The sequence below is a fragment of the Caloenas nicobarica genome, chromosome 22 (assembly GCF_036013445.1).
Source record: "Caloenas nicobarica isolate bCalNic1 chromosome 22, bCalNic1.hap1, whole genome shotgun sequence".
NCBI classification, from domain to species: domain Eukaryota; kingdom Metazoa; phylum Chordata; class Aves; order Columbiformes; family Columbidae; genus Caloenas; species Caloenas nicobarica.
The window spans coordinates 5,717,683-5,738,572 of record NC_088266.1 but is presented as its reverse complement, the minus strand read 5'-3'; the positions used below and the strand labels follow the sequence as shown (position 1 = coordinate 5,738,572).

The following is a 20,890-nucleotide window of genomic DNA, read 5'->3' as shown; positions in this document are numbered from 1 at the left end:
GCTGTTTCTTTTGTGAACTTCAGAAGTCATAATTTTCATCCTCTTTCCTGTAACCGCTAATGGCCGTTTTATAATCAAACCAGACAGAGATTCTGGTGTCATTCACAAGAAAGAAAAAAAAATAAACATCACAAATTGCCCAATGCGTAAGAAGGGAAGAGCAGAAGGTGGCAACGAGCAAACCAGAGCCCAGCGCGAGCGTGGCCGCAGTCTGGCTGCCCCCAAAGCGCTTCATTTCATGGTGAAGTCGACTCGCCCGTGTAGTTGTTTCTGTCCCACCAGCCCAGGCTGTGACCACTAAAACTGGTTTTAAGTGACCTCAAAGGAACTTTGCTCTATAACATGCGACATCTGAAGCGATGCGACTTTGTGGCAGGGAACAGGATAATGGAAAAGCCGCTCCAGCTCAGCAAGAGAGATGTTGAGGAGAGGAAATGGCGAGGACTTTCAAAGGCTCTTTCTGCAAGTGACAGCACCAAACAGTGACAGTTGTCCCTCTCACCACGCGGTACAAGGCCGGGTCAGAGAGGAAACGCTGCGTTCTCCTCTGTTCTGAGCCTGCATCCTTCCCACGCACACACCAGAAGGGGGAAAAAACCCCAAAATTAAAAAACAAACCAAAAATCCCAAGCCCTGCTCCTTCCTCCTCCTGTTTGAGACAGGTACCAGAATCTCAGAAAAAAAAACCCAACAAAAAAAAGCAGTTATCTGAAAGCAGCGTGGAGTTGTTCTTCCTTTCCCCTTGGCAGTCCCAGAGGACAAGAACAAACGATGGGAAGATGCCTCCAGTCAATGATTTTTATTGAGATGAGCGTGTACTGTGTGAAGAGCGCCTGGCAAACCTCCAGCACGTCCTCAACAACGGCCCTTTGAGCCACGGCCGCAGCCACAGAGCTGCTATTCTCCTGGGGAAACGGGAGCCTTCAAATCTGAGAGGGGAAAAAAACCAAACAAACAAAAATAAAACATTGATTTAGGGAAAAAGATGGAACCAAAACCACCTGAACACACTTAAAATCTGGGGTCTTCACGTGCCACCTGGGCTCCCTCCCCACTAGCAAACCCCAACCCAGCAGGAGCAGCGGCCTTTGCAAACTTCCATGGCACCCATTCACTACCTTCTGCTAATTTGCCCCCTAATTTATTAAGCCAAAAACTTAAATAGTTTAGATCAGATGCTGCTGAATTAAGAGAGCCACCATATAAACAAAAGGATGATCTGTTCTCTGTGCTCCAGCCTGTACAATCCTCTTGTAAATACCAAGGGAGAAGTGAGTGAACAGGCACCCAGACACCGCAGACCTTTTGGTCTTTATAACATGGCACAGGACAAGAATTCATGAGAATTGAAAGCATGATTCATGTGAGATCTCAAAGTCGTTGTCAGCACAACTTCTCCTTTACTACCCTGAAAGTAAGAGGAGGAAATCTACTGGGAAAAAAAAATATTACACATATTTTCCACAGCAAGTGCTGTAAACACCTCTAGAGTCCGTGGGTGTCAGTGAACAAAGTGTGAGCCACAGGTCAGACAGAACACGAAGGAAAACTGTGGGTGTTACTGCTCCCTCTAACATTTGACCTGACTCCTACAAAAATAATGTCATTCTCACATTCACCCACCTGCTTCATCATACTCCACGGATTTGAGGAAGAGCCCGGATGGCGGAGCCATGGCGTTGGCTGGAAAAGCCCGTGAATCTTTTATCTCCAGCAACTCCTTTATGTGACGAGGTGTCAACCTTCCCTGGCCGACTGCAACTAGAGCCCCAACCATTCTCCGGACCTGGAAAAACAGAGAACATGGCTTAGGAGCTGCCCTTGTAACACGTAGAGAGATTGGGAAATTCTGTGTCCTGTGCTCCCGCTGTCAGCAGCATCGTGCTGTGGAACAGCCCACGGTTACTACTGATGGCAGGTCAAGCTAGAAATTAGGTAGTTCAGTGCCCGTCACTCAGGAAAGAACGGTATCACTGTGATTTCCTATCATGAGCCTGCTCCTGAACATGGGTACATCGTTATCATTAAACCCACAGGTCTCAAAATACCTAATTTCTGGTGGCACCGCATCTTTTAGTGACCAAAGCTGGTGGCAGGGAACAGAACTAGCAAGATCACCTTGCTGCCTTTAAGTCTTCCCTCCCTACAGCTAAAGGCGTTAGTACGAACGAGGTGAGGACCCGTAACACAGCACGGCCGTGGAGCAGGGTCGTTCTCATCGCCCGCGAGCAGAGGATGGTTTCTGTTCCAGAAACAGCAGTGCCCACACACCCGTCTGTGGCAGGAAGCTGATGTGCGTAGAGCTGAGCTCACAGCTGGTTCTCAACACATAAGCGAGGCTGTTTCTAGGTGGAGGGCTACGTAGGGGCTTGCTTCTCTCTCATAAAGCAAAAAAAGATAAAACAAACAAAGGAAAAAACCCACACAAGTAGGACAGCCCACAAGAAAATATCCCCCCAGTGTGGCAAACTGGCATTTCAGACACCTCTGCGTGTCACAACTTGCCTCCCTCCACACTCGGGGGTTCCAGAACCAGCGGGTTAGCACAATTTCACACCACGGCGCTCACCTCCTGCGCTAACGCCCCTCACACCGCATCCTCCAGGCTCACATTTCACAGGTAACAGCAGCACCAGCCCACGCCGGGGAAAATGGTCCAGCAGACACTGTGCTGTCTGGACACAGCCCCACTTGCACAGGCACCATCAGTCATTTAGCCTAAATAAACTTTAATTCTATTCAGGACCTTTCAAAGGCATAGCAAGCTCTCCATGAACTTAAACGTAGTGCTGTAATGAAACATCGGTCTAAGTTTCTGATCCATTAACATTTACAAAAGAATAAACCAAGGTCCACTAAGCAACCTGATCATGTTTATCACTGTTAAGGAGAAAGGTCCAACAAGCCCAGATATATTTATCCAAAGGCAAGTGCTGTGTCCCTACACACTCTAGTCTTAAACTGCACTGGGTTCCAAGAGCCTGTGAGCAGATGGCACTGAGAAGCAGCAGATCCCTGACATCTGTTATTTTATCCATCCCTCACTAGAGGTCCTTGTACGCCGTGACTTCAGCTTTGCTGAGCTGGTCGAAGTGCAGACTGAGATATGAAATTGCCTTGTGTTTGGAGTCTTCCCTCCTTCTGCGTGCTGTTCAGCAAAGACATCTACATACAGCTTCTGGGGCTGTTTAACCCTTCTCTCTAATAAAACCATTCAGATGCACGGGTAACTTCTCTCTGCACAATGTCACTAAGTGGCATTTCCGTTTTAATGCGCTAAATGGGTTATCGGCATTTTCCCCGTGTCACGGGAGCATCTGATGAAGCAAATCCCTGCTGTATATCAAGCCCCCTCTCCAGCACGTTGTTGTTCTCCCCTTGCTCGTATCCAGACACCCACTGTCAGAGAGCTCACAGAGCATTACTTGGCACAGGATAAAAAACAAATCCAGTTTGTCAAAACAGAATAAAAAATAGCTGCTTGCTGTTTCCACAAAACACTCCCTCTCTCCTCCAAAAAACAAGCCCTCTCTTGCCCGTTCTCCGTCTCCAGAGTGTGACCGTGGCCAGGGTAGGCAGACTGAGAACTGCCAACTCTTTCCTAACGAGGTGATCCATTAAGCTGTGGAGAGAGTTGTCTCCCCTGAGGATACAGCAGCACAAACCCCGCTGGAGTTATTTCAAAGAAAACCAGAGGCCAGACAGCATGGCAGAGGGAGAGACCCTGCAGTCATGCCTGCGCAGCTGAATCAGGTCTTCCCATCCCTCCTTTGTGCAACGCTGAGAATTACTTCATGCTCCAACGCCAGAAAGTAAAATTCCAGGCAGCCTTCGCTGGGCCTGGTGCCATTCAGCAGAGCAAAACCATATGTCTGTTGGTTTTTACCACTCAGGCTGCAAGGACAAAAATTGCGGAAAACAAAACTTTCCATCCTCCAACACGATTCTGTGACTTTGGACATTCATTTTGGACACAAACTTAAGAGATTCTGGTTCTACCAGCTCAAACAAAGAACGCAGAACCTCACCTCTCTGATGGCATGTCCCTGTGTGTGTCACACAGCTGTGACACCATCTCCATGACAGAGACAGCACTGCACAGGGATGCAACATCGCTAAACCAATCAATGGTTATAGTGACAGCAGCACTTTGGTCCTTGGAGGCAAAGTAAGCGCTGAATGCAGCACCAAACAGTACCTGTCGGTAAAGGAACGATCTGCTCCTGAACTTCAACTCCCAAAACTCCAGTCCCCTAAAGAAAGGAACAAAAAACAGCAGCATTTAAAAATCACATTTCAAATGGCTCTTCTACCCACAAGAGTCACAGGTGAACACAAGTAGAATGAATGAGCAGCTGCACAGCCCCTAATTAACCTGAAACAGCATCAGGAGCTTTCCAACGCCAGACTGCTCGTTTGCCACTCAGACGCAGACATTTTCTGGGCAATTCCTGCCTGTTTTATATGTACCTGGTTTTACGGGGCTTGATCTTCCTGCTGCTTTACACCCAAGTATAGAACCACTCTAATAAAAGGGAAAAGGCAACATAAAACAAGGTGCAGCTTAGTCTGCACAGGTACTACTGATGTGAGGAATGCAGGCTGGTACCTCCTGCAGAAAGGAAAAAACAACCAAGTACAGCACAGCAACCCCATTGTTTTGTTTGGAGCTGCTCGAGAGAATCGCGTGGTCCTCAGAGGCTTTGCAGAATTAATTTTGACACCCAGCAATGCCTCCTGTGACACCCATGTGCCACTGGGAAGGACAAGCAAGGCAGGACACGGGTGATGGCAGCCAAAGCAGTGCTCCAGGCTTAGAGCAGAGCAGGAAACAGCAGATGAGTATTTGGGGCTGGACAGATGCTCCTACACCAAAAGACATCCCTTCTCCTCACCAGATCTGTCCATACAGGTACCATTTTCCAAAAAGTTTTATGGTAGTAACCAATATTCCCTATAAGAACTCTACAGAGGTTAACTATTCCAACACTGACACTTGCATCCTCTGATAAATCTTTACAAGTTACTTTCTAAATATTTTAGTGGTTTTGTTGACACCCAAATACCAGCTCTAACACTAAAACCCAGTGCAGACCCGTTCTCAGGAACAGTCTCACAGGGAAGAACCTCTACACACGTCCAAATTAAAAAAATAAGTCTGATATGCATATTAGATATCTATAAAAACATACACACACATAATGTACATCAGATAGGCCAACAGCACAAAAATGAGCAGGTTTTCACTTCAGGACCTGCGTTCCCAAACTTCCCTGTGACCAAGCAATTCTGGAAGTCACTGATAACAGTAACGATAAAATAACAATAAAAACTAAACAAACTAACATTTTAAGTGCTCCTTATATCCCATAGCATCCCTACAGCAAAAAGAGACAAAGTTTACCTTGCATAATCCAGAAAAGCAGCTATTCACATGCAAACCCTCTCCTGTTCTGCCTCACAATGAGCCCAGTCACAGAGGACTATGGAAACTGGAGCACAGCTGGAATATATTGGGCTGGAGGGGCCAGATGGACAGGCTGGGGCTGCTGGGAACACCTGAGCGTCAAGGAAGGGCTGGTGACTCCAGCACTGCCCTGGGCAGCCTGTTCCAATGCCCCACAGCCCTTTGGGGAAGAAATTGTTCCCCAGATCCAACCTCAACCTCCCCTGGCGCAACTTGAGGCCGTTTCCTCTCATCCTGGCGCTTGTTCCTTGGGAGCAGAGCCTGACCCCCCCGGCTCCAACCTCCTTTCAGGCAGTTCAGAGATCAGAAGGTCTCCCCTCAGTTGTCTTGACAAGATATATTAAGCTACAAACATGGGCCGACATACTTGGGAAAAACATCCTGTAGACTTTGTAAGAGAACAAGATATTTTTCTTTAAGAGTGAAACTTTGTTTTTCTTGTCAATCTCACAGACAATTTTGCTTACCGGCAAAAAATCCAGCTGCTTTTTTTCCCCACTTGGCAGCAGCAGCCAGCACCTTGCAATGAATAATACATATTCAGCTACAAAACAGGTGAGAGCGCAATTGCTCTCCAGGAATACTTGATGGGGGCAAAATTTCTGAACACATCCTGAGCATTCAAAAGCATTTTGTAGGGATGGGACACTAACTCACTTCCAGTGTTGCTGAGCAACTGAGTTTGATGGAAGGAATCACTTGAACAGTCAGGCTTTGAAACAGACAAGTGGCCAATTCAGGAGGTTGGTTCAAGTTCAGAAAGGAAGGAACGAATCAGAAAGAAAAGCTGCTTTATTTGACCAAGAGACCACGGTTTATCATTCTACAGATTCCTCCCTCTGAAGCAGAAAATAAATCTCCTTAGATTAGGTTAAAAAAAAAAAAAAGAAACTTATTTATAAGCTTTTCCTGCTATCCCAGCCCTTGCATTGCAGGAACAGCTCATTCTGGAAGCAATCCACATGCACTTCAGGGGTATTTGCTGTCTTATTTGCAAAATGAGCAAACAAACACAAAGCTCCATGTCTGCAACTGTTCCCAGAAGGAGAGTTTTACAGATTAAAAGTAACTAGGACACTGTAATAAAAAAAACAAACAACCACCAAAAAACCCAACCCCACCTAGTCTGCCACAAAGACCCAAACCCCACAACTTTTTCTTCTCTAGATCTGAAAACTCATGGTTGTGGTTATTACTAACAAAGTATTCTAAGAGAGTTAAATGCCATTTATATGCATTGAAACTCAGCTTCTCAAAGCCATCCCCTTCAGCCTAAACATTCATTAAATAATTTATATCAACACATTATAAAAATGACTTGATACAAAACTCAAGTTTGGATGCATGTGCCACTAAATGCAAAAAATACTCCATCAGCAACTACCTTGATGCTTTTGATTCAGTTTTTAGGTTTCCTCTCTGTCTCTCTCATGAGCTTTTTTTGGCCTCGTGTGCCCAACGCTGAGCAGGAAAAGCAGGAACCAGACAAAATGGGAGGAACTGGGAAGAACTGAGAGAACAGGGTTCCTCTGAGCGTACAGATCTTTCTCTGTTTCTTTTTGCAGCTCCCTTTCAGTTTTTGTGTCACACTAATGCAGGCAAAATACGCTGTTCGAAGACATGGGGAAAGAAACAGTGGGCTGTTTGCAAAGTGCAGTGAGGTTCCGAAGCTTGGAGCATGGCACTTACTGTTACAGAGAGCTCAGCAGGCATTCAAATTGGGGAAAACTACAAAGAAAAGGGTTTTCTCCTCACCAGAAAGCAGGAAAATGTGGTTTGGAGACAGACAACAGCCACGTATCTGTGAAAGAAGCCAGCATGAAAGCAAAAGCTGTGTTCAGATAATAAATATCCATGATCTTTCTGGGAAAAAAACTTCAGTTTCTGCTAGACAGAGAATATATCCAGCCACTTAATTTCCATACTTGCAAGACCTGGTACTGAAAGAACCTGATGCTCAACAATCTTTTGTTTATGTAATGACTGAGGAATATTGGACTTCCCTTCATCAACATCCCCTGGGAAGACAGCAGGAGTTCCTGGTGTGAAGCGAGAGGATTTGCATAGCAGTGACCCAGGTGTTGGCTGGGTTTTTTCCTTCTATTTGCAGCCTTTAGGCAAAGCTGGGACAGCAGTTGCGGGGGGGAAATAAATCCTGTCCCCTGGCAGAGCTGGTCTTTAGCAACCAAAATGCTGGAAGTACCTCACAGGGGTTGCTCTGTGCCAGATTCCATCTATCAGTTTATAATATCCTGCCTTTTAACGCACAAACTGGACCAGTTTCGCTGCCCTCCTTCCTGCTCCGGAGGAGAAGGAAAGAAATGTCCTTTCTGAGCTGTCACTGGGCAGAACGTGCTGACACCAGCACAGGACGTGAAGCAAACAGCAGGTGAGTTCTCCAAGCGGCTCAGACCGAGCACCAGCTGATCGGAGCTGATCTGGGCTCTCACCTGTGCTCGTAGTGATGGGAGAGGAAACCAGAAGAAGGTCGAACGTCCGCCTGGACGATGGTTCTGATGGGCGACTGGAAAGGCGTTTCAGAGTTCCGTGAGCGAAAGGTGCTGAAGTCGTGGGTTCCCAGCAGGAACTGTGCTGCATCCTGCATGGCTGGCACGTTCAGGTGGCTGAAATTAAACAAAGGGCAAAAGGAAGGGAGCATTGGGTACCTTAGGTGGATCAAAGTCCAATTAATTGATGAGAGGCTTGAACCTGGCACGCAGGTTTAACACTGCACCACTGTGGAAACACATTTTGCAAGATGGAGTTTGTCTTGCAATGGCCCAAACCACAAACCAAGATGCCAAGCGGCCTGAGGTCTGAAGATATTCCAAAGCCCAGGCTGGAGGAGGGGTTGGCAGACACAGGCTTTACACAAACCTTTATCCTGCTGTGCTTCTTCTAACAGTTCATTTCAAATAACTATTCAAATTGCTAAAATCCTTCATGGTATCTGGATCCTATAAACTGCAAAAGTTGTTGCCAGGTAAGAAAATATCAAACACTACGATGGTTTTCCAAACCTTAGATTTGCAACAGCCAGAAGATGAAATTAGGAAGTAACACAAATGGAATGAGTGAGCAAACTGTCAGAGATGAAGCCGGTAAACCCAAGGAGATACAGAAGAAAGGGCCAAGGGTAAAACTCAGAATGCCAAGCGTCATCCAGATTTCTTCATTTGAAGTATCTAGGTCTGCTCATATAGTCTCAAGCAAAGGAATTCAGATACAGAAAAGAAAGTCAGCAATTTAATGTTAGGACAATATCACCTTTGTTCCTCTGCTAGGACAGTTGAGATTACATTTCTTTCACTACCTGCAATCACTATTCCAACAGTGGTGATGAAATTACCATAACTGGCTACAAACCTGTTTCTCTATAATGTGGAAAACTCCGGTATGTTTATCTCAGTACAATGTAAACTAAAGGACAATAACAAATTATCTTCTGGGGTTTGTTTGTTTTTCCCTCACCCACTGTTTATCAAACCCTAAGTTTGTTTTTTTAAATGGCACTGCATTTGTTTTTCTTCCCTTGCATATACAAGCACTGATTTGTTATGACTCAGTGGCTAGTCCAAGAACACGAGTGAATTCTGAGCTAGATACGCTGGTTTGTTGTTGTAGGGTTGCTCAGACTCATTGGCTTTCATTATTCAAACACACAAGCACTTGGGGAACGAGAGAGCAGATTTATGTGCAGTCATGTAAAATAGGTCTGGGGGAAAAAAAAAAAAAAAGGAATTTTCATTCTTGACGGCCTGTGTGGTCACACCTAAAACTCTGAGATTCGCATTTCTGCCTGTCTGCATCGCATCAGAGCGCGGCTCCTCCAGCCAGCTGTCCGAACGGCTTTGCTTGGATGAACTGGCAGGGTCGGCTGAGGAAACGCTCCTCACTTCCACGGGGAGGAAGGTGAGGGACTCTACCCAGGGTTACTGGGCATTTGAGCAGCGCTAAGCGTGTTTATCGCAGATACAACTGGCAGTACAATTAAAAAGAGCCGTAAGTCTTGGGTCTCTGAACATAACTCAGTGCAGCTGCACTGATTTCAATGGGGAAATCTTGTCAATATGAACAGAGAATCTGGTCTCACGTGTGGAAATCACCCCCTTCCCGCTCCCCAGAAAAGCCAACCCCTCCCAGGGCGTTGATGAGGTTTAATAGAATACACTTACCCTCCCGCCGGAGCCCAGCAGAGATCCCTTTCGAACACGGGTATTTCAGAATAGTGACGGCAGCCCATCAACAGCCGATAAACGTAGGTTCTCGACAGCGCAGAGAAGCGCGCGTGGAAGCTGTCAGCCACTCGGTAGGCGTTCAAAATGCTGCCAGGACAGAAGAGAATGAGTGCAATGGAGGGAAATTTCACACATTAATTCAAAGGCTTTCACCTGATCACCACATAGATGGGAATTGAAACGTGTAATGGATTCTTTGAGAATCTGTACTTACAATTAATTAAATATTATGCTTTCCTGACAGTGAGTGACTGACGAGGGACCAAGGATTCGCACTTGTAGGATGTCACAGGGACCTCTCAACTAGAAGGAGGCAGAAGAGCCTTGGCATCAACCCCTCTCACCAAATACACAGTGAAATGGACTTTGGGTCATCTATCAACACGTTTTGGGGATGCTCGCGCCATCACAAGATTGATCGGTCCTTCAGTTAAGAAATGGCGACGGATATTATTTGTTGCACTAGCACCTCCCAGCCCACCAAATTGTGCTGCATCTGGCTGATGTTGCCCATTTTCTTCATCATACTTAGGCTGAGAAGCGGTGATTTCCCAAAGCCAGCTGACTCCCTCCCTGTCCAGCTGCAGAGCACACCTTCCCAACACCGTGCTCTCCTGCTTTTGCAGAACCACAGTCCCAAACACGAGCGGGAAGGACTCTCCCAACAACGGACACCTCCGTGCTCCCTCTCCAAGGCAGCTACAGCGCGTTGGAGCAGATGGAGATGGTTGAAACTGGGTCACTTCCCTCCCACCTCCCCCCACAACCTCCAAGACAAACAGGACTTTGCCACAGCAATGAAAATAAAGGTGCATCCCAGCATCGCCTACATTCGGTCTGTCTGAAGCCAGCAGAATGCGGTGCACAGCACACCTCCTGGGAGACATTTCACGTCTGCAGAAAATGGCTTTTGGGAATGTTCACATCTGCTCGTCTTCCACTGACTCTGGGCAGGTAACTCAAGAAGCAGCTTTCTAGGCAGCTGAACTCCCCTGCTTTTCTTCTATAAGCAACAAGGAGAATTTGCTTTGTTTCTCTAAGCCGACGCCACCATTACCATCAAACACAGACGTCTCGAAAGCCAGAAGGGAGGGTACAGAGGGCAAAACATCCCTTGTCGGAGGGGAAAAACACCCTTCCCTCTGGCAAGGGAGAAAACAGAGCTCCCCTTGGTTCTGCTCCCCCACCCAGAGTGTTATCACTGAGCTCAACATGTCAGCAGCAGTTTTTACTGGATTTGATTCTCTCTTATGCCAGACTACTGGCTGCTCACCATGGTGCAGCAAGGAGTCACTTACTGCACTGGCATAATCCTCTGCAGGTGTCATTTTAGCCAATATCTCTCTTTAGAAGGTAGTTTTTCTCCTGCTGTGTGCCTTTCTGTCTTTGGAGTTCGACATAGCGAGAAAGGACCCAAGGCAGCCAAAAAAACATTTGGGAACGAGTAATAGACAAAGCTATTTATTTATTTTAAAAAGGTTGGTGCTTCGGGGATTTTTGCCAGCTCAAGTGCCTCTGGCTCACATCCCTCGACTGCCAAGGCTCAGACCATAGAAGAACAAATTAAAGCTGAGCCACAGGCCTCCACCAAGATCTGCAATAACAAGCCCAGGAGATTGCTGCACTGCTACAAACTCGCAGTAGAAATGCAAACTACATCCCCTAGGCCTGCAATGGAGTCTGAACCCAGGACCTCCAGTCTCTTCTAAACACAATAATATAATTATTACATTTACTTTCCTCTGTCTACATGCCTCCACAAGCATTTCTTCTACCTTGAGCTTCTCTTGTTAATGCCTATGCATTTTTATTAAAGAATCATCCTTTTACTCCCTCTGACAGAGGGATTCTTTCGGAAAAGCCTATTTGTGCTCACATGATTCTTCCACACAGGCATCCTTTCCTGCCTCTCCCAGCAGATGCATTTGCTACCACAGGCCCTTTCTAGCTCAGAATGTTTTCCAAGCATTTATTCCAGCAGCTACATTTCAGGTCTTGTTAAGATTCCATTTTTTGATAGACTGCTGGTAAATAAAGACTCATGGCATTCTTTAGCTTTTCAACAGAGCCTGAATTTCAGAGGAGGTTGAAGGTAAAAAAGCCCAAAGACATCTAAGTAGAAATAGCAATGTATTAGACACAGAGATGTCTTCCAGAACTACATCCTTCTCTCTGCACTGACAAGAGAAACTAAATGCCAATTTGCAGGAGGTGGGAGGAATCCCAGCTCTGTCTTCTTGTTGCCCGGACAGCTTTTATTGTGCACTTACAAAACTGAAACCAGAAACAGAAGGTGCAAGTCTGCGCTATTACCGTCCCTACTTAAGTGACAGCAAAGTCCTCCTTAAGTTACTCCATCCACGCAACACACTCTGATCTTTGAGGATAAGATCCTTTCAAATATGCTTCGCAAATCTAGAAGACAGATCAGTTGACAGAAGAGACCCATCGCGCTACAAAGATGGTTATTATTGCTGATGATACAGTCAGCCAGATCGGAATCTCGTTTCCCTTCCAAGCTCTATCGACAATAACGTGTTCTCACAAAGATCCCTCCCTCCATCACTCCCTGCCTGCAACCACATGAAAGTGCTGAGTTTTCTCTTGGGCATTAGTAGAGAATTCTTCTTGGCAAAGTAATATTTGCAGAGGGAGGGGATGCTTGCTGAATACGCTCAGACTCATGCCCATCACCAAGCTCCTTAATGGAAAGCAGCTGAACCATTTCTAAAAGGTTCAGCCCAAGGGAGGAAGGAGTGGAGCCGACTGCATTCTGATAAACTCAGACCCTCTAACTGCTCAGGACCATATTGATTCTGTCAGAGAGATCACCTCCTCACGAGTACCCGTCAGATCTCAGCGCGAGACAAAAATCTTTTGCTGTCTGTGAAATCCCACTGCTCCCTCCTTTTGGAGACGCTCTCCGACTTAAAACTTCCTTCAGCAGCGATCCTTTTTGAGCTGGGAGTGATCAGTGGAGGTATCACAAAGCCAGCTACAACTATTTACCTGTATGACTACTATTAATAGTATAAAAAGTGGCAGGGTCACACCAGCAGTTTTGCTCCCCAGGACAACTTATTCCATTAAAGCCAGACAACACAACTCACAAGGGACAAGCCTAAACTCAGGGGAGAGACTGAAATTCAGTGGCTGGTGACACATAGAACAGACTCATTATTGCAGAGCTTCCCTCTGGCTGTAAAACCAGCTCGTTTTGACTCTCAAACAACTGCTTTAGTCTTTTAAGGAAGGAAATGAAAACGATGACCTACTTCATGTTCCCTGTTACCGCTAGAGCATCCAGAAAGCGTTTGACTTCCAGCGCGTATAGATTCTGACCTAGTTTTCAGTCTGAGCAAAAATAGCCACCAAAACCCCACACAAGTCAAATGCTATTTCAGAATCTCTATTTTTTTTTTTTTTAATTGACACAGCAGTCTGGAAAGAAATCATCCCCAGTCCCAGCCCACAGCAGCTGCATTAGGCTCTTTACACATATATCAAAGAAGGTGAAAGCTGTCAAGGGACAGTAACTCTCAGATGTTCAGCATGCAACTCAGCTAGCGAGACAGAGAGAGAGAGAGAGAGAGAGATCTGCTCTGTGTCCTGGCCTCTCTCTGCAGAGGAAGCCAGCTGCTGCTTTAGGAGGGCAGCAGAGGAACTGGAATTGTAAGTGCAAAACTGTCAATCTAATACTATCATGCTAATACTCAATTTCAGGTTTGGGATGCGTGATCTGGTTTGTTCCTGGCTGTGGGATGTGCAGTGAAAGCAGCGACATCAGTATTTGCTTTTTCTTCCGATAACCACTGCGAAACCTTTACTTTCAGAGGAAGACTCAACTGACTCTGCAAACTGCTAAAACACACTTTTGCAAATAAGGTGGGGGTGGAGAGAAATTTCCCGTATGGACTTCTGGGGACTGACAGTCATGCATTTCTAGTGGCAGCCACAGAGAGGAAATGCTGTTCCCAAACCTGTCTGAGGGCTGTCAAAGGAACTGTAAGCATCCAGGGAGAAAGGGCAGTTAAAACAATATGAGAAACAGCCACTAACAGGAACTATGTGCCTCTAGTAGTGAGGCTCTCACAGAACCTTCCTGTGCTCAAATTCCAAGGATTTTACTCCCTCTTCCCCCTCCGATGACTCTCCTGGTCCTTGTTTGGAAGGGAAAGAATGGGAGATCATTGCTGCATTTCCTCCTTTCTCCAGCAAGCGCAAAATAAACAGATTTTGACTTGCCACCAACTCACCGGATTGGCTCAGGCTTCAGGTGGTAATTAAGACCGAGGACGAGCTGTTTCTCACTAAGCACAGGCTTCCCCGGTGCCCTCTGGATGTCCAGGTGAGCAGCATTGCAGAGCGCATGGACGCCCGTGTCTGTTCGGCTGGAGATGTGGAACTTGATGGGAACGATGGGCCTCAGGTTCTGCGCTGCCTTCTGAAAGCCAAAACGACATGGAGTCATGAAAAGCGCACCCGCTTCGAGCTAATTAGGAAAAAAACACCCTCCTCACTAACTGCATGTCTCCTTATTGCGCACACAGAGAAGTTATTGGGAGTTTTACCACAGGCTGCAAAGGGATGGAGAAGAGCCTGTTTGGGGGCTCCTCCAGCACCAGTGGCTTCTCACCTTTTGTCCTGAAATTGCCTCAAACATCACATCCAAAAATGCCATGCGAGCTTCCGCACACATCCAAAATAAAGTAAAAAATATTAATCTCCCTACTCTTTGCTTTAAATCATTGGGTGAGCGGGAAGGAGGACAGAGAATCACACATTTAAACCCAGACACCACCCCTGCAATTTACTGCAAAGAACTGGACTTGGATCTTTAAAGAGCTGCAGAACCCAAGCGTTACAGTGATGGGAACAGCACACAGCGATGTCCGAATGACATCAGCCTGAAGGAGCTCAGGCTGCATCCTTTGCTTCCAGGGCAGGCCAGAACGGCGTAAAATATTATGGTTTATTGCTGCAGGCAGAAGTTCTTTTCTGTCCACGAAGGGAGCAGGGTTACAGAGGGCAACGTGCTTCCATTAATTGCTGAGAGCAGACAGGGAGCCAGAGGACGCAATGAGTAGTAGCACAGCACTGATGTAATGCATTTATTAGTCCCGCTGAGAAACAGAAATATAAACAGATCTAAGAATCAAGACACAGATCTCATAAAATGCACCAGTAGTTGAGGAGCTGACTCTGAGCTACTCCAGCAGGTACAAATAACCACCAGACAAGCACACGACACTGACAGTCACAAAATGGAACTTCCTTATATTCGTTGCTTCTACAGTTGCATTAATGCAGGACTTGGCTGATCCTCAAGAGTACTTTTCTTCTGGAACTAGAGCTGCCTTAATATTCAGGCAATGTGCCCCTCACCCTAAGACCTTTGCCACAGAAAGGCTAGAGCAGAAAATGACAAGTAATATTTATACCATCACAGAATTCAAGTTTGACAGTCACAGAGTTCAAGTTTATTGGAGCTAAAAGGCCTTAAAATCGCACTGCAGCTGAGATGTACTTTAAAAATCAGTTAGAAAACTATTGCAACCAGCTGAAACTTACTATTAACACAAGGTGAAGGACAGTGATTGAGATCCTGTAGGTTCCCCATATGGATTTTGGCAGAGATTTGCTGGAGAATCCACCTGTGGCTATGATTTTTTTCCCCTTTCCCAAGTGTTCCTCTCCACACAGCTGGGTTTTATCCCCACACTGTTTCTGCCTTTCCTTTCTGCCTACAAACAAAGAGTTGGAAAAACAACTGAGTGAATTACCACAGGTTCCTGCTGGGAAAGTCAATAAAACCTCGCTAAATAAGTCATTAATATGGTGTCTTTTAATCAAGATGCGCACACAAAAGAGAGCAAAAGAGATGCTAACACAGTTAATTAGATGCTATATATTTAAGGGTCAGGAAGTTATCAGAATACCAAGGTTTCTAAAGCAATGTTAAAACCACAGTAGGTTTAAAGTAGGTTGCTGGAGCGCTGCAAAATACGTTCTTCTTTGTGAGGTCAGGCCCTTAGACAGAAAATCCAATGTAACTTGTTACAGGGAATGAGTGAAGCATATCTGAAAGACTGAAAAACAACAAAAAAAGCAGAAAACCAGACGAATGACTAGAAATGTTCTTCTCTTTCCCTTCTCCACTCCCGAGTAGTGAACCCAGCAGCAGTCCTTATTAGATTTTAATTTGGTACCAATAGTCAATGAAATTTGAACTGCTGACTCTCAAATACCTTCCAGACTCCTACTATTTGAGCAGACGGGATTCTGGGCTCTCAGAAACATACCCTTAAAATGCAGAGGGAAGCCAGGAAAAAACATAACTGAGCTGCAGGGGAAGGCCTGGGAAACAGAGCAAAAATGACCCCAGCCTTTTCCCCTTCCTAATCGTTCTATTTGGAGTTCACATGTGGTTACAATGAACAATGAAAATCTTTATTTATTACCCGTAAGCAGAGAGAAGCAGACAGAAATTAAATAGTCTTCTGCACTAGACCTCAGCTTATGCCTCAGCAATTCATCTTAAAGCAGAAGCTGCATTTTAAGAGCAAAGTTTCTGCAAAGATCTGTTTGGGTTTTGCAGGCTCCACCCTTCCTCCACCCTCTTCTCCCCCTCTTTTCTCATCAGGCAGAAACCAGCCAGTGAGAACATAGTGGAGTGAGGGCAGTGGGAGAGAAAGAACAGGACAGAACATGGAAAACATCCTCTTCTCTTGTTATGGGCTTGGAGAGGTTTGGCTACGGCATCTCCTTGGATCCCACACTGCATCTCATTTCCATCACTGCAGCTGAACAAAGCTGGATAATAAGAATGCTGGATCTCTTCTTCTCCATCAGCAGGAGCTGAGCACTATGGAAAGCGGATTGGAGAGGAACAGAGGATTGCAGACTCCAATTTTAATATTTCATTTATATCCCATCCTAATTAATCTCCTTAAAGAGAGAATTTCTGGACTGCTGAACGAGCCTGTAGCCAATTCAGAAATTACCCCTTCACCTATGCAAATATATCTGTACCATCCCAATGCCCCTGGAGGTCTCAGCAGGCCTCCCATGTGGTACCTGTTAGCACAAGCAACAGCTACTCACTTCAGCAAAAGGTGCTACACAGGAGATCCTCCCTTGTGGTAGGGACATTTGTAAGAATTGAGACCGACACACAAAGTTCTGCATCTCGTTAGCTTCCACAAGGAAGGGGAGGGAGCCAAGTCACAGGACTGAAACTTCCCGATCTGTGGAACCAAGGTCTGGAATTTTGGTTTGGACCCATCACTAGCAAGCTGGGCTTCCAAGTGCTTCCAGACAAATACGTCGCCTCCAAAAAAGAAGGAAAGGGTTGTCTGCAAAGTTTACCCCCCTCAAAGATACTTTAAAAGCTCCTTCAAATATCTACATCTGTCCCTGAACTAAACCAAGCCTCAGTTTCCTCTAGACAGCCCCAGGGCTCTGTTACACACCAGTGCTGGGGACTACAAGAGCATCCGTGTCCCGTATGACAAAGTGCTTTACAGTGATGAAGGATTACGGACAGGCCTTCTGCTCCTGTCCAGCAATTTCACCCTGTCACACAGACATCAGCCCAGGATACTTGTAAGGGCACAGCTGTTGAAACATGAGGTGTAAACCCCACAGGTTATCTGCTTGTCTCTAACTGCAAACAACTGTCTGAACACATTTAGAAAACAGTAAGGATCTCATCACAGATTTAATTTTGCCCTTCTCTTCATTTGCCTTCCTGGCTTTGGAAAGTTGTGAAGTTCAAGGCTGCAGAGAAACGGAGGAAGACAAATTCCTACAGGCCCCAGAAGTTTTCTATTAAAGTTGCTTTAAGACTTCCCATGTGGTTCTAATAGACACAGCCCTGCTCAGCAGTGCCCAGCATCAATACCACCACATGAAAGCAAAGCACATATCCCAGAACTGGCCTGCAAAGTGCTGATACTGTGAAAAGACAACACCAAATAAGTTTATCTTTTTCTTTTTTTTTTATTCTTCTTTTTTCCTCTAATCACCCATCCTACCCATTCGCCTATTAAAACAAAGTTAGTCAGATAATGCAAAACAACTGCTGGGCTCACCCAAAGTCCGGCGCCTGGGGCTGAGACACTGGATGGTTCAGAGGATTAGATAAATGAGATAGAAAGTCCTTTGGGGCTCTACTTTCAAGATCTGCAAAGTATTTATACACTTTCTCCACAAGGGTCTCAGGCAAGAAGCCATACAAACACACCCTGAGAACTCTTACTCAAACCGTAATTCATCACACGTTCCTTCTGCAGACCACTTAGCAAGAGCACGCAAGAACTATCGCCCTCGCTCAGTAAAACCAGGCCCAGCGTGGAAATGTCTTGGTCGTTATCACAGAGTGGCTGGGTAGGCAGCAGGTCTGCTCCCGGAGCAGCTCTTCAACAGCTCTGATCCTTCACAGGATTGTGGCTAATGCACACAGAGCGCAGACCATCACGTACAAGCATGGTGGGTGCATCACCTTCAAACTGCTACGGTTTGCGGTCTCAGGTTAGACAGTCTGACCAAAAATTAGAACAGAATAACAAAAAGCCACGATCTAACCTCAAGCAAGCAGTTCCAACATCTTCAACAATCTCTTCTAAACAGGCACAAGCTTCATTCATGATGCTTCTACGACATGAAAGAAAAATCATGCAGCTTCCTTTTGATTCCTGCCCTGCTCAGGACCATGGGATTCACCTGCTCTGCTCAAATAAATGCAGCTCAACAGCAGCTTGTAATTAAATTACAATTGGGTTACACAAACATTCAGGCGTGCTGAGCGTTTACCCTATGCAAGTGACGCACTTTCTACTCGGCCGTGTAACAGCGGGTGTTTTGCACTCCTATTGCACACTCACTCCAAGCCCAAACCGCCATTTTTACATCCTGGAAATCCCTGGGAGCAGCACAGGAACAACAGTGATGACAGGATCACACCTTTTATTCTCCAGCAATTAGAAGAACTCCAGAAGAATGGAAACGAAGCATTTTTTTCCTTTGGAACAATGGATATCCTGCTGTGGTTTGTGTCGTGTCTGAAAACATCTATGAGAAACATCCTCTCCCAGGAGCACACAGCATCTAGCTGCTAAATCTATAAAGGACTTAGACATGACCTAGACACAGAGCACCTAAGCCTGCTCAGAACTGAGACAGTTCTATGAATGAGCAGAGGCAAGGCCACAAGTGCCAAAGAAGCTCACATGCTTAATTACCATCAGGTGGGCCAGCACCTGAGCAGAGGCTCTCAGAATCAGTTCTGGACTCGGATCCCTCCATTTCAAATCTCACTGAAGAGTTCATATCTGTTTCAGGATCTCAATGTGTCCAACTCCACCCTGACCTATTCCTCCCACCTGTATATTGACATCACTTTGATTGTTTTGAATATTACACTGTTTAGCACTATGCAAGTGTCTTTTATTGAGTGTCAATCTAAAAATATTTATCCTTGATAATGTCTGTAGCTCAACAATGTGACTCTAGAAGTTTCATCTTAATGACAATATGATTAGCAAAGACCTACCTCCAAGTAATTCTGGACTCCAACTATTGACTGATCGTTCGAAGTCTCCATAACGCCACTGCAGAGCAAAACAAATGCAATAGTTACTGATGTGTCAAGACCCAAGGACTTGACACAGACTCCACAAACACATCCAGAAGTTAATGGGAGGCAGTCATCAAACTGTTTGCTGTTGAGTCACCTGGATCTTTTTACAGAACTTGCAAGGACCAAACACTTTGATGAATGGACAGGAAAGCAGATGCAGTAGCTATTTGCAAGACAGAAGGATGGAAATAAAAATCACCCTTTGAATGTTACCCTCTGGACTCACCCTTAGATGGAGGGTGATATGTTGGGAAGGTAAGGCAGATCAATTACACTAGAAAAGAGTTTGCAGATGAAGCTATTTCAGGCCCAGTTGCAGGTCCCTTTCTTACAAGCCCTGTGGATGTCATAAAGGGGCTAAAAGACCATGAATATGGTTTGTGAAGAACTTCCTTCTCTACTGCAGAAGTCACAGCCATTCACAAAAGCTGCTGAAGTGCAGAGAGACGTCCTGAGGCTAAACCCAACCTACCTGTGAAGTAACTTAGGTCAGTACCCACAGTGCCACAGACCATGCACTACAAAAGAATTGTGGGTTTTGGCATATGATGGTATTATTCTGCAAAATCCTCATGAAGATAGGCACAATTCCATGAGTCGGAGCTGCACAAGTTCTCCCACAGTCTTTTTTTTTTTTTTAATGTAAAAAAGCACAGCAACACGCTGGGGTGTTTAGGGCCTCAGGAAACCCAACCTCAGCCAATTCTGCAGGCGTCTCAGCCCACAGATCCCTTCACCAGCATCTCTGGAGGTTTGTGAACCACTGAGCACCGGCCACAGCACTAAGTGCACAACAAACCACCCCCACTGCAGGAAATACAGTCACTTACCCACCCCCCCAGAGCCTGAGACCACAATTTTCCCTTCTTCTCCGTTCTTTGATGTTTTCTCTTTGCCTATTTTATGCATTTCCTGCCCCATCCCCTCAGAGACAAGAGCAGAAAGAAGAGTCTGGTTCCCTGTCTGCTGTCCCCTGCTCAGCCATGGATTTATCACCCAAAACACTCACCCACCCTTTCCCCAACCCCTCCTTGTAGCTCTCCCCTCATCACCCACCGCTATCCCCCCCCGGGTGGGTGACTGCTCCCGCACATGGGTGACCAGGCAGCTGAGGCACCTACCTATATTTAGTGCCAAAGTACTGAAAGAACACTAGGTACCGGGTTGGGGGGGAAACCATCTTTGCTGCCCACAGCCCTACAGCGGCTCAGGGCACCGCTGGGGCCCAGGGACACACGGGCGGCCTGCCCACCCCTCGGCGCCGAGAAGGGCAGGGCCTGGGCGGGCTTCCCGCCGGCGGCCCGCCCCGCTCCGCCCGCTTCCGCCGGCGCGCCGGCTGACGTGAGGCCGGGGATCCGGCGGCCTGAGCGGGCCGCAGGGCCGGGCCCCTCTCTGCCGGGGATTTTCCTTTTGCCTGGAAGGAAACAGTGACAGACTGAAGGTGACCCAGGCAGTGATCCCCCCGGGAACAAACCCGTCTTGAATCCTCCTGTGTGTTCTCTTCAGTTTTACTGCAAGCAGAGGTTTTTCAGCGAGCGCCTTTGT

The 20,890-nt window shown here is 46.3% G+C and overlaps 1 protein-coding gene across 1 annotated transcript; it reads right to left on the bottom strand.

The window, feature by feature from the left end:
- Position 1: 1 nt before the first annotated feature.
- Positions 2-20,626, bottom strand: PUSL1 (pseudouridine synthase like 1). Its single transcript, XM_065649881.1, has 8 exons — positions 20,467-20,626; positions 19,259-19,316; positions 13,962-14,149; positions 9,643-9,792; positions 7,918-8,091; positions 4,199-4,253; positions 1,624-1,786; positions 2-929 (listed from the first exon to the last, which is right to left on the bottom strand). Exons 1-8 carry the CDS (start codon positions 20,523-20,525, stop codon positions 898-900), a joined length of 879 nt encoding a protein of 292 aa, XP_065505953.1. The 5' UTR covers positions 20,526-20,626; the 3' UTR covers positions 2-897.
- Between the last annotated feature and the right edge of the window lie 264 nt (positions 20,627-20,890).

Coding starts and splice junctions, on each gene's coding strand:
- PUSL1 (XM_065649881.1), bottom strand. CDS start 20,525: ATGGTTTCCCCCCCAACCCGGTACCTAGTGTTCTTTCAGTACTTTGGC. Junction 14,150..19,258: donor GAGTCCAGAATTACTTGGAG/GTAGGTCTTTGC, acceptor TTTGGCTTTCAG/AAGGCAGCGCAGAACCTGAG. Junction 930..1,623: donor CGTGGAGTATGATGAAGCAG/GTGGGTGAATGT, acceptor TTCCCCTCTCAG/ATTTGAAGGCTCCCGTTTCC.